The 13,493-nt window shown below is 37.3% G+C and overlaps 1 protein-coding gene across 2 annotated transcripts; it reads right to left on the bottom strand.

The window, feature by feature from the left end:
* Window positions 1-3,096: 3,096 nt before the first annotated feature.
* On the bottom strand, window positions 3,097-12,459 carry C6H5orf24 (chromosome 6 C5orf24 homolog). 2 transcript variants are annotated; one of them, XM_081502927.1, is made up of 3 exons: window positions 12,216-12,459; window positions 7,178-7,607; window positions 3,097-5,475 (listed from the first exon to the last, which is right to left on the bottom strand). In XM_081502927.1, the coding sequence occupies exons 2-3, from the start codon at window positions 7,602-7,604 to the stop codon at window positions 5,435-5,437; spliced, it is 468 nt and encodes a 155-aa protein (XP_081359053.1). In that variant the 5' UTR covers window positions 7,605-7,607; window positions 12,216-12,459; the 3' UTR covers window positions 3,097-5,434. The 2 variants fall into 2 exon arrangements, with proteins under 2 accessions (XP_081359053.1, XP_081359052.1); XM_081502926.1 differs by lacking the exon at window positions 3,097-5,475 and having other exon boundaries at window positions 6,834-7,607.
* Window positions 12,460-13,493: the final 1,034 nt, after the last annotated feature.

The raw sequence follows: 13,493 nt of genomic DNA, 5'->3' as shown, positions 1-13,493 counted from the left end.
ACACAGAATACAGAGAGGCAGATGAAATGGGAGACTTCAGATTTTCAGAAAAATGACATAGACGTAATAAAGATTAAAAATTCCAATATAAAATATTTATGATGAACCCAGGGTCATATAAATACATAAAATAGAAATTTTTGAAACTAGTTAAAAATATCTTCCCTAATGAGAAAGAACTGACATTTATTTGAGACAAATTAATAAAATCAACAAGTAAAAACAAAACAAAAAAGACAAGGAAAAGGAACTTCTGTGTCTGTGGTGCCCATAGGTAATGTGCAGCTAGGGTAGCAACTAGGGTGACTGCCATTCTACATGCAACTTATCCCCAAAAACCTAGGCCAAGGATAATGGGGCAAATGACAGACAACAGACCACAATCCAGCTTCAGAGGTCACAAACCAACACCAGGCAGGTCAAAGACAAAATGGGCAGATTCTTACAAAAACACACCACGCTCATATGAAAATAAATGCCTAAAAGAATGAAGATCTTAAAAAGATTTTTTAAGATTTAAAAACTTTATAAAGATTTTCAAAGTCATGAGAAAAATGACAGAGAAAACTTAAAAAACAACAAAAAGGCCCTGTCACTCTCCTTGTAAAGAAGCTGCTTTAAGAGCCCTTAGGTTCTCAGAAAAGAATTTTAGCTACTGGAAAGGCAATAAAACGAATGTATTAGAATTCCACAGTCACATTTATCTATTTCAGGGCCAGCACAAAAACACCTACTACTAAAACCATAACACCAGCTTTAAACTTATCCAGTGGTGAGTAGAATTTTAAGAGTTCCAGTTCTACACAGGTTCAGATGCTGACTCTTATCACTTACTGGGTGTCATGACTCTGGGTAAATTACTTAACCCCTCTGGGATTCAACTTTTCTTACCAGTAAAGGGATATTCCAACTCATTTAGCACCTTCAGTAGAACTGCAATGGTTTAATGAAATAAATCATGTAAAGTATTTTTTTATGGCAAGCATGTACTAAGAAGCCATTATTACTGTACCCACTATACTTTCACTCCAGTAGGCTTTTGTATTTTGTTTTTTAGCAAAGATTTTTACTTGGCACTGACTTTGAAACAGCTTCAAGTTGCCTTTAGGTGTGTAACCTCTTCCCATAGTATCACCAAAAAGGCCACACTACAGTGTACCTACATTTACTAACAGCTTACCAGAGAATGTCACTTCACCTCTGCCACTCTGATTATCTTAGAGAAATCAGGTGTTAAAAGTACCTTTTACTTCACAACATATCTGTGATGCATGTCTTAAAACACAAATGATATTCTGATGATGAAATTCTTATCAACCCAGAACAATGAAATCTGGGTGCCTAAAAAAGGAAAATGTATGGTGCCAACAGCCCTATTTTCATTCTCATGTGCCCAGCAACAACATTGTAAATATTTGTACCAATATCTAAGATTCTTTTGTTATAAAACTATCACATGTCAATTGCTTTATATTTTCTAAGGGTTGTTCATGATTCTCACTCTGGCAACTGTTGGAATAAAAACCACAAGTATATTACTAATATTCATGGCATAAACTTTAGGTCTAGGTAGTGAATGCAGACTGTCTTCTCTTCAACCTACAAATTTCCAATTAGATGACTTTTTCAACTGAATAGCATACTGATTTGCTGACAACTTGCCAGGGAATGAGAATTTTGGCAAATACAAACACAATGGACAAATGAATTTTTTATTATAAAACTATACCAAGAGCTATACAAAAAGTAGTAAAACTATAATTGTTGGTGAACGGTAAATAAGTGATCCTTTGGCCACAGTAAATGATCCACACTATGATGGTGTGGGAATCTTTTCCTAGATGAGGTATAGTATACCTAATAAACAACACAAGTAAAAGGACTTCAACGACTTGAGCAAAAGTATACATAAAATCACTTCTAAATGTAACCTGAAGAATTTTTTTAAAAAGCCGTCACTGGACTTCCCTGGCGGTCCTGGGGTTGATTCTGTGCTTTTACTGCAGGGGGTGCAGGTTTGACTGGTCAGCTAAGTTCCACAGGCCACTCAGTGTGGCCAGAAAAAAAAAAAAAGCCATCACTTGCTTGGGTTTTGAAATTCAGTTTCAAACTCTATCTGTTTTTTCCTACTCCAATTTATCCTTCTTAGATAAGGGGGTGAGAAAACTTTTTCTGTAACAGAGGAAAATAATCAGTAAATAATTTAGACTTTGCAGGACTTATGTCACAACAATTCAACTCTGCTACTGTAGTCAAAAGCAGCCAGAGACAACTTGTAAACAAATGGGCATGGCTAGTCCAAAAACAGGCAGTGGGTCTTAGTTTGCCAACCTCTGTTCCAGATGATCTGCACAATTTGGAGAAAGTACAAAAGGTAATTATATATTCCAATAATGAGGATAAAGTATTTTTCTTTTTATATCTCCAATATTTGACAGTTACAAAATATGCACATGCTGCTATCCCTAAGGTTAACACTAAAAAATTAGCCATGTTTAATATCTAAACTTTTTAAATTAAAAGGATCAATCACATTTAAATTTAAGCCTTTAGGGACTTCTTGGCAGCCCAGTGGTTAAGACTCTGAGTTCCCAGAGTGGGGGGCATAGGTTCGATCCCTGGTTGGGGAACTAAAATCCTACACACTATACGGTGCAGACAAAAAAGAAAAAAATTAAGCCTTTATTAGAACCATTAGTCTGAAGTATCTTGATAATTGGAAGAAAAGGAGATTCATTTATAGGTTAGAAGTTTAAATTACAAGTATATAAATAATTACTATTTTCAAAAAAAAAATACAGAAAGGCAGATTTTAGGAATCACAACCCAACAAAAATACAAAATTACCAATCATAAAAGAGGTTTTAGCATTTATTTATTTTTTTATTTTTACTTTTTCAGCTGCGCTGCACAGCATGTGAGATCTTAGTTCCCTAACCAGGGATCAAACCCACACTCACTTGAACTAACCCACGCCCGCTCACAGTGGAAGCACAGAGTCTTAATCACTGGACTGCCTGGGAAGTCCCCAGTTTTACCATTTATAATTACCCTACTTGGAAAATACTCTGCTAAGAAATAGAGTAGTAAACACAGTTGGTTTTAAAGTAATGACTTTATTAATAAATATACATCCATATGATGATGTAGATACAAATCATGAACACTACTCCATTCCCATACACATAATTGCACACGAGTAGCTCAAGTTCATGGACATAAAAACATACACAGTATCTATTCAGACTTTTTACAGCAGAGGACAGCGTGCTTGTATCAGTTAATTGGTAATTATTTTCTCCATAATTATTTGTGGAAAAATGAAACCGTGAAACTAAAAGAATCAAAGTGGTCTGATTACTATAAATCACATACTTGATTTACTGGAGCATTAAATTTTCCAAAATTAAATACATTATGTGAGAAAACAGATTTATCTACTTGGGGGGAGTAAGGGGAGAAAGCAAAGGAAAGATTTAGATACATCCTAGAGTTTAACAGCACATAGTTAAGATATAATAAAGAGAAAAACATAACAGCATCAAAATATCTTATGTCAAAGGGAAAAAATGTTTCAAACAGCTGTTATGAATTCTTATGTTTTACTATAAAGGGATCATAAAATTTTACTGCATATATAGACAATGACCGACAGAGTAGTAGTTATTGTCAACATCCCCTGAATTGTTCCTAAAGCTTCTTAGAATATAAAAGGTGGTTGTTGTTTTTTTTTTTTCATTTAGCTCATACACTGGCTTTTCCTACATTGTATGAGTCACCTTTAACCTAATAAATGGATCCAGATCATTCCTTTTGCTCCTTAATTTAAAAAAAAGTTACTTATTTCATGAAAAAATACATGTAAATTCACACAAACATCAGTTTGGAATTAATATTACCTTTACTACCTTAACAGATGTTTCTTTTAAAAAGTAAATAAAAAATATAAAGAAGTTTTTAGTATAACTGAAACACTGATTTTTAAAACATCTCCAAATATTTAAAATTAATCAGATACTTATTTTTTTCCAATACACTGTGCTGTGCTAATGTTTTTTAATATCCAGTGCAAAACTCCAAAGATAGTATCAAAATCATCCCACACTAAAGATTAGTTATGCAAAGTTATATCTGTCAGCAAATGAAAATTTCATCTGTATTAGCTCCTAATATGTTGATGTAAGAATAAATAAGGCATGTTAAAATATTTTTTAAAGAAAAAAGTAAAGCAAACTTACTTGAATAGCAGATCATTTTCTGACCAACAGTTTAAATATAGAATAGTGAAACTTATTTTGTAAAGAACAGAATTACACAATAGAGAATTAGCAATTTACCTTTCAAGGAACAAGTATACAGTAGGGGGGAAAAGCCAGTTTTCCCCAACTGATTGTATTAAAATATAAGGAATTGTTTAACATGCTATTTCAGTGTTTATCATGACAAGAGACAGTGTTACAAAAGATGCACAACATAGTCTTTGTAGAGAAGTAAAAATATTTTCTATGTTAAGACTTCATTCATATTATCACTTAGATGTCTTTCTCTTCAACATGGTACCAATAAACTGTTCATAAGGAGAAAAGGAAGTAGAATAAGCAGATGCTCCTCAGCATACAGATCTAATACTCCAGGTAACTTCTCATAAAACAGAAAATTCAGCTTTCTAAATGGGGTTATCCAATCACTTTTTTTCCTGGAACATAGCTCCTGATATTAATAAAACACTGTTATGGACATCACTTCCTTTAGTTGATCTCACCATTTCATTAACTTGTATGTAAGATTCATCATACAATAATACACCTGCTCTAGCTTCTGACACACAGCACAGCACCACTGAGTAGATGTGCTGGAGGATGGAGAAACGGGAGGGGAACAAATATGTAGGAAAACGCAGGGAGAAAGGGCATGTGTAACACAATCAGGAAAGAAAATAAAACTGAAAGGGAAACATCAAATGGGCACCCTATAAAACAGAATACACAACCAAACCCTTGACTATGATATATATAATTCTATGGAAGAACATTAAATTAAACAACTGCTTTCAGGAATTCAAACGAGGACTTCTAAGCAGCCAACTGCTGAACATCATCTTCAGAAACAACTGAATGACAAATACATAATAAAAGTGGATGGATGAACATATGAATAGAGAGGTAAGCATCTGTGTATGTCAGAAGTTATACTGTTCTAAGTAGATTTATATTAAAAGTTTTGTATTTTAAGCTTCTGCAAGAAGAAACTGTTATAGCAATTTAGCTGCCAGAATGTTACAACTAATTATGTAGTCATCCAACATTGCTCTCTATGGTTTGTGCAAAGCTAGAATTGTTGAGGTCACTGTCTTAGAAGCCAGTGCGCACACAGTCACCACATAAAATGCAACACCTCTTACTGTAAAGAGCAGCATAAAGTCCAGCTCTTTGTGTCAGGCATCACTGGAACACCTGAAGGCTTGCTGCTTTTTTCCTGATAAAAAGGTATGAAACGTGACATCCATTTGCAACCAGAGTTTGCATTAACTGAAAGCAAACCCAAACAACATAATATGCGCCCTTTGAAAATTTTAATTATTTTAAAAGTCTGGGGGTCCTGCAAACCTACATTATAATTTCAAAGGCATTTAAGCTCACAAATACATACACAGTAACTTTAAAATTCAGTGAAATTTTTTTTTCCAAATCCAAAGTTTATAATAATCTATTTTATTTAGATCAAACTCAGAATAAAATGTATATTAACGAAGACTGCTTTCAAAAAGAGGGACGAGAGATATCCCTGTCCCTTCTATATATGTCTGCCCAATGTTTTTTTTCTTTCCTATCTATCTTGCTTCTAAAGCAAAATCTGTTGGAAAAAAATTTATTTTGGATGAAGTGGTCTCACTACAGCCACAATGAGATTTTTAATTAAACTAATCAACATATTTCTTACATGTTTCATGCATAGATGGATTCCTATTTCTTAATATTTGGGCTCTGACAGTCAGAAAACTGCATCTTGTTTGTACCAGTTTGACAGTCTACCATTCAATTTTTGTCCTTTGGTAGATATAGACCTGAAACCACAGTAAGTGCTAATGCAATGGGACAATTTATCAGAAAAAATTAAAAAATATTTTTTAATAAATGAACATTATTAAACAGTGTTTTAAGCATAATGCTTTATAACCAAGTATATAAAAGGCAAAATGTATTAACTATAGCAACATGCAGACCTTAAGAATATTTTTTTCTATTATATTAAATATGCTATTCTCAGAATGCATTGTATTTCACCAAAAATGTAATGTGCAGCTTTTATTAAAAAGTTTAATTTTTTTGTAAATATGAATTGTTTGTAGTGTTTGGTATACATGCTCTTAGGCAATTAAAAAATACACAACCTAAACATGGCTGAAAGGCAAATGCTAAAGAACTTTTAAAGAAATAATGGTTAAATTAATTAATGCCATGTAGATCAATAAATAGAAACTGTTTAAACCTAGAACATTAAAAATAAGATTTTTAACATATGAAGTCTATGTAAATGCCAAAACATATATCTGTGTCCTGTCTCATGAACATAAATGTTACCAAAAAAACCCCTCCAGCCACTACCTCAAGTAATCCTGAATCATTAGTTTGCTTTGTTCCATCAGTTAAAAATACCTTAGATATTATCTTTATTATATTGTAAGCTAACTTCACAAACTAATAGGTATAATGGTTTCAACTGTGTAGTACATAAAGCATTTAGAATGACAAAAAAATAGTAATGAAATGAGATACAACCATAACTCTAAAAGAAAAGCAAAAACGATTTAGATAGGTGTTACACTTGAACCTATGTACAAATACAAAGCCACTGCTTACGCCTTGAGTGCATCTGTCAGCATATGACAGTTTCTGAGCAAAAGCAGAAAAAAAAAATCAAATGGGAAAACAAATTTGGAAAGCCCAGGCCATATCATGTATGTCAAAATAAAACCAAGAAGCTTTGGGATTATCCACAATCTTCCTTCTAAACCTGGCCCTCCTTTCCTGCCTCATTCACTCATTGGGTGGCTTGATTTCGCTGCTGGTTTCCTCCACCCCATGAACAGCTCTACCATGTATCATAGGGTAAGGAAAAGCAGCAGTCCCACAGCCATAGCCAAGATCAGCAAGACGGGATAGAGCTTTAATGCTACCTGGAGGTCTCCCTGGGCTGACTTTGTATCCTGCAGCTTTAGTTGTACCCAAAGGTCTGCCTGGACTTGTTTTAAATCCAGCCGCTTTGGTGGTTCCCAGGGGTCTGCCTGTGCTGGTCCGGTATCCTGCTGATTTGGTGGTTCCTGAAGGGCGGCCACGCTTACCAGATCGGTTGAGATTTTTCTTTTTCTTTAGTTCATCTTTTATCTCTATGCTTCTGCCACCTGCAGTCTGCAAGTGTGTTTCATTTAATGGGTCTTGCCTCTGACAAACCATTGGTTTGTGGCTGACTGTGTGGCTGTATTTGTTTTGCTGGGAGGAATATATGTCAAACTGATCAGCAGCTCTCATGGCATCTTCATTGAGGCAGGAAGGTTTGCCAGGCCCACAAAAAGCTGGATTACTGCTGGCAACAGGATGCATCATTTTCTACCAAAAATAAAGGACAAATATGCATAAATACACATATACAAATATATATCTGAATGACAGCATTTAGTGGGAAAACGGTCAGTCTCCCAACAACTATGCAGGCTCTCTAAAATTAGCTGACAGGCAGGACTCCAGACCACTTATAAACAAACACACATCAGCAGATTCAAAGATACTTCTTTTTTCTCAGTTTAATCACTGGTAGGCACAAATGCCATGCAAGATAACTAACACCAGTACTGATTTAGCAGTCATAATGTTTTTTGCATAGGGATCAGAAAAGTGTGTATGCAAAATCTGTTATATTCTGTAGGTTTTTCTTTTCTAGATTAAGTCCAAAAAAAGGTAATAAAGATAAGAACTGTTATTAACATGGTACTTTTTTTTTCTTTAGTTTCCTTAACATTCTTAGAATGTCTCCCTTTGGCCTTTCATTATATTTCCCACATGTATACTTCTGATCCAGCCAGTTTTCAAAGGTGGGTGCTTCTTCAGCATTATTATAATTTATTACTTATACAAATCCTGAGTGTATGTTACACTGTAAAAAGACAGAATGTGCCAAGCAAAGAACACAATCTATAGGCCGTAGGTACTGACTCCCTTCAAACTGTTGTATCCAAATAGGAGGCAGCACCAACATAAAGGGTAAACAAAGGTTTCCATTAGCTAAAATAAGTGAACATTTATAAAACAACTGAGGCTTATACTAAAAAATATGTGTAACAATCATAATAAAATACTTTTTAAAGTGTGGTTATCAAGACAAAATGCTGAATATGCAACACTGCTTCGTGCCTTGGCCATAAATATGACATGAATCTTTTCCCCTTATAAGAGCTCTGTAACAGTTCAATGACTATTTTGTCTGTGAAACATCCCTGTGAATTGTTTCTTATTTCAAGGCTGTAATATGACTGCCACAATGACAAGTCAGCTCTAAATAGCCACATCATTTAGAAATACAGAAAAAGGGAATCTATACAGACTACAATATTATATTTCAACGAGGTTAAAAAAAAAAAAGACATGAGTTCTAATGCATATTTAGAAACAGTCACAAATGTCTATGAAGGTTCAGCCACAAGTTGTTAGATATTTGCCTGTACCTTTCATAAATGTAAAACTGCACCAAAACCCCAGTTATGAAAATAGTTACTCCAAGAGGCTAAGAACATATAATTAATGTGAGCCAAAACCACTGCAAATTTATTTCAATCATAAACCTAAAAGGAAATGGGAATCAAGTCAAAGAACTGAATTCAGTTACATTACTAAATATTTGCTAAAAATCAACAGATATAGGGCCATTTTCCAGCTAGCTTAAAAATCTTAACTATGAAGGAAAAACATTTATCATTTCATTTGCTCAAATTATAATTTCAGATGAGAAATAAGAGATCAAAATATGTTCCAGTTGTAATACTATTAACTGAAAGTTACCAGTTTTTGAGATTTTCTATGTGCCAGGTAATAAGTTTGGCACTACATCTCAACTCTATCATCACTACAACTCAGCTTTATGAGGAACATACTATTAGCTCTATTTTAACTTCAAGCAACTTGCCAGGGTCACACATTAGGAAACAATAAAGCCAAATACAAATTCAGATAATGTAACTTTTGAATCAACAGGGTTTCTTCATAGGGACAATTATTATTTGAGTCAGATAATTCTTTAGCTAGGGTGAAGGTGGGGGGTTGTCCTGTGCATTTTAAGATGCTTAGCAGCATCCCTGCCCTCTACCCACTGCACTCCCTAGATGTCAGTTTCTATACCCTCCTCTTTTCCGTTTCAATTTGTGACAACCAAAATATTCTCCAGATGTTCCCAAATATTCGGGGGGGGGGGTTATAGAAACTGACCTCTGAGCAGATTGTAAGAGAAAAAGTGATCCCTTTTTCTTTCTTTTTTCTGGTCATGCCTTGTGGCTTGGGCCACACAGTGAAAGCACGCAGTCTTAACCACTGGACCGCCAGGGAATTCCCAAAGTGACTTCTTTTTCAATTTTATTATTCAGAAATCACCCTGCTGGAAAGCTCTAGTATAAACAGCCAGAAAGGTACCAGTTCTCTTCCACAGAAAGTACTGCCACTAGAAGGAGAAAACGGTTTTTTTCCTACAATCTGTTGCAATGTTTTATAGTTCATGCCTTTTAAGTTCCTATCACTAACCAAAACCTTCCCTCTGGACCTACTTCCCTTAGCTTCATTTCTCTTACTATGTCAGAACATTCATCATCTATTATCACTATCAGGATATATAGTCTAAGCTTAATTATGTTTAGGTTTTCAGAAGCAAGATTCTGCCATATATCCTTTACTCAGACACCAACACCATTCAACCAACATTGAAGAAAAACACAACATCTAAACAGTAGACAAGACAAAAAAAAAATTCACCCATCTTCAACTCCTTTTAATCTTCTCAGGGATGTATGCATTTGGTTTGTATTATGCTTTTTTAATATTTTATTTATTTATTCATCTGGCTGCTCCTGGTCTTAGTTGTGGCATGTGAAGTCTTAGTTGCTGCAGCATGTGGGATCTAGTTCTCCAACTAGAGATGGAAGTTAGGCCCTGCTTTGGGAGCACAGAGTTCCAGCCACTGGACCACCAGGGAAGTCCCGGTGTATATTAGGTTAATTTACTTCTGACATAGCTCATTTTTTAATAGAGGGCCAACTCCATGCACAACACTATTCTAAGAACCAGGACACAAAATAGACAGGAGTAAAGCTGTTTATCCCAAGAAAGACAACAAGATACTTACTTAAAGGAAGATTTCTAAAGGCTAGTTTAGAAGGGCTCTATATTTTCCTTCCCTGCTAACGCCAAAAAATCAGTACAATTCTCACCTTACTCAATAACTAATTAACAAGCTGGAAAAGAAATTTACTATGACTGTTACCCATGTAAGCAGTTAACTAAAAAAAGCAAACAGTTAAAACCAATCCTCTACTTTCAGAAGTCAACTTTTTAAGATGGGAATCAGCATCATTAGATCCTTGTGTGCACAATCATCATACATATAAACATACACAGTGGTAGGTGCATGTTGAATTGATATGTTTGTACATAGTATGTACACATTCAAGCTTTAATTATACACTTAACAATGCCTCCCTGGTCCCAGCTCAGAGCTCACCAGATAACTGTTCTTTCTTGACTCTTAGGATACTATAGTAGAGAGTTCACTGAAAGCAATGCAGGCCTCATTACTTAAGAGAGTTAGAATAACTACTACTGTAACTACTACATTTCTAGAAAGTTTGAACTGAATGAAATCCAAGAGTACAGAACCAGACTGTGAAGACTAGCAAAGGTTAATAATCTTTTAAAATAGTTCACTGAATATAAAGGAATCAACTAAGAGCTTCTATGTATTTTAACAATGACTAAATTAGAATTCTCTTTTTTCAAATATTTGTTTGGCTCTTCCAGGTCTTAGCTGTGGCATATGCCAACTAATTCCCTGCCCAGGGATTGAACTGGGCTCGGTGAGTTGAGGGCATGGAGTCTTAGCCACTGGACCACCTAAATTTGAATTCTTAAAGCATATGCTAAAACTTGCCATCCCTTAAGTTGTTTTACTGTGCATTTAACCCCAGTAGTCTTTCCGTGAGCTGTTCTTTATAAAACAATTCATTTTCCTTCTCCTGAATGTAGCAGTCATTACTGCCAACATAAAGAACTACAGCTATTTTTAGTAACATCAGAACGTATTCATTTTCAAACATGAAGAAAATCGTCCTTTCAAGAAATCCAAGTTCCGCTCTCTTCTAAAGAGCAAACACATAATTCTCAGAGGTTTATTTCATGCCATTTGGCTTGTAACAACCATACAGAATCATATGCGATTTTATAATTCTAAATAAAAGTCCATTTGTGATCGACTTCACTCAGAAAATCTGTTCAGCAAAGGCTAAAACAAATGCCAGTAGCCATGCACTCTGCCCCACCACGGAAAGTTTTGATACTAGAACAGAACATAAATAACGGCCTTCTTTGTCTTCTTTCTCCTCCTTAATTGTGCCCCACTGCGCAGTTTCCCCGGTGCCGGAATCCTTATTTGACAAGAGGCGTTTAGAAATATATTACCTGTTGTGCCCGAAAGCGATTTATTAGCGTATCAGCAATTACAACTTTGCAGGAGATACACGCCCACACTAGAGAAAGGGCTGTGTAGCCTCCGATAATCAAAATTGATAGCCCGCCGTCGTGCACCCGGAGTTCTGCAAGCTGCACAAGTCACAGGCTACTCCATCTAGATGTCCATCTCAAAGTCGGCAGGCATTAATTTAAAGTGGCGGGGGGAAAAGTGATTCTGACCTCTCGAAGAAAAGAAAAGGTGACCCCTCCCCCCGCCGCAAGAGGAATTTCCCCCCAATAATGGCTTCAAGCCCAGGGAAGAGCAGGCTACAAACCGGGGCCCCTCCTCTCGCTCCGGGCTAGGCCAGAGCCCCTTCTCAGGCGCGGGTCGGAGACCTCTTCTCACCAGCTGGCTAGGCCCTCATTCTGGCCCCCTCCTTGCCTTCCCCACGAGCACCCGCCGCCCAGACTCTGCCCCCGGCCCGTCTGACAACCCCCCGGGCGTCTACTTACCTCAGCCGCTACTAGCCCGGCCCCTCAGCGTGCTCAGGGGCTGCCCATCGGCTGGAAACCTCACGCTGGCGCCGCTCCTTTCCCAGCCCGACGCCTCTATACTGCGCTGAGAGCCCGAGACGGAAGGAAAAGCAGCGAGGGCGTTGGCGGTGAAGCGAACCCTGGTTCTCAGCTCCCACCGCAGCCACCGCTCACAGATCGGCCCCGGACGCAGGAGGAAGAGGCCGCCACAGCCCCGTAGAGCGAGGTGCGGCGTGCGCGAGCTCGCGAGTACCGCGCACGCACACGCACACGCACGACGCGAGACCCAATCTCCCGCCGAGGACCAGCACGCAAGCCTGGGGAAGAGTAGCGCAGGGAGCCTGGCTGCGCTTGCGCGGCAAGACGGCAGGAGGCGGCGCTTAGACCGGAGCTACTTAGGCTCTGGTGCGGATCGCGCTCTCCAAAGGGTAATAACTTCGTGAAGTGGATTTTCATCGCACTTCAGTGATACTGGATCTATTACTGACCCCATTTTTCAAATTAGAGGACTAATAAATGGTAGAGCTAGGATTTGCACCCAGCATCCTTGTTCTAGAAACTGTGTTTTTAATTGCTGTTGGCAAAAAGATTGCCTTATTGTTCTAGGCGCTGCCCAAAGCACATTGAAAGGACAAGCCTGACTTTTGGTTACTTACAAATGTGCGGGGTGAGGTCTCCACCTGCAAATATTAATAAAATGAGGAATAGTCAAATAATGAGGTGTTCGAGCCCTCAGTCCTAGGATCATGTAATAATGAAGTCTCACTTTGTGAGGCTAAGCTTAAAGGTTAATAATAGTTTTTATATCCATGCTCTCCTCTGAATTACCATATTCTTCACTCTACCATCACAGGAAGGGATAGGACAGGTAGTTTGCTTACAAGATCTCCCCATTTATGTAGCTACTGCATAGATTTCTGACTTATGGGTCACCCCATAAGTTAAATTGGCTTGTAAGCCAATTTAACAAACGGTATTAGTTTTCCCAGTTCTTCCCCATCGGTTAATTCAAAGATGTCAGAAAGGGGAGGATTCTGAATTAGGAAGGCTGCTGAGCGAAGATATATATTTTTAAAAGCATGGTTGTCTTATGTTTTAAAATACTTTTCCCTGCCACGCCAGGCTGCTTCCAGGTTCCTAATTCCCCAACCAGGTATCGAACCCAGACCCATCAGTGAAAGCGTGGACTCCTAATCACTGGACCACCAAAGGATTCCCAGGAAGGCAATTTTTCTGACAGTGTGGCAAAAGCCAGAG

Source organism: Giraffa tippelskirchi, chromosome 6 (assembly GCF_054371585.1).
Source record: "Giraffa tippelskirchi isolate mGirTip1 chromosome 6, T2T-mGirTip1v1.2.pri, whole genome shotgun sequence".
Taxonomy (NCBI): domain Eukaryota; kingdom Metazoa; phylum Chordata; class Mammalia; order Artiodactyla; family Giraffidae; genus Giraffa; species Giraffa tippelskirchi.
This window is presented reverse-complemented; position numbering and strand designations above follow the sequence as displayed.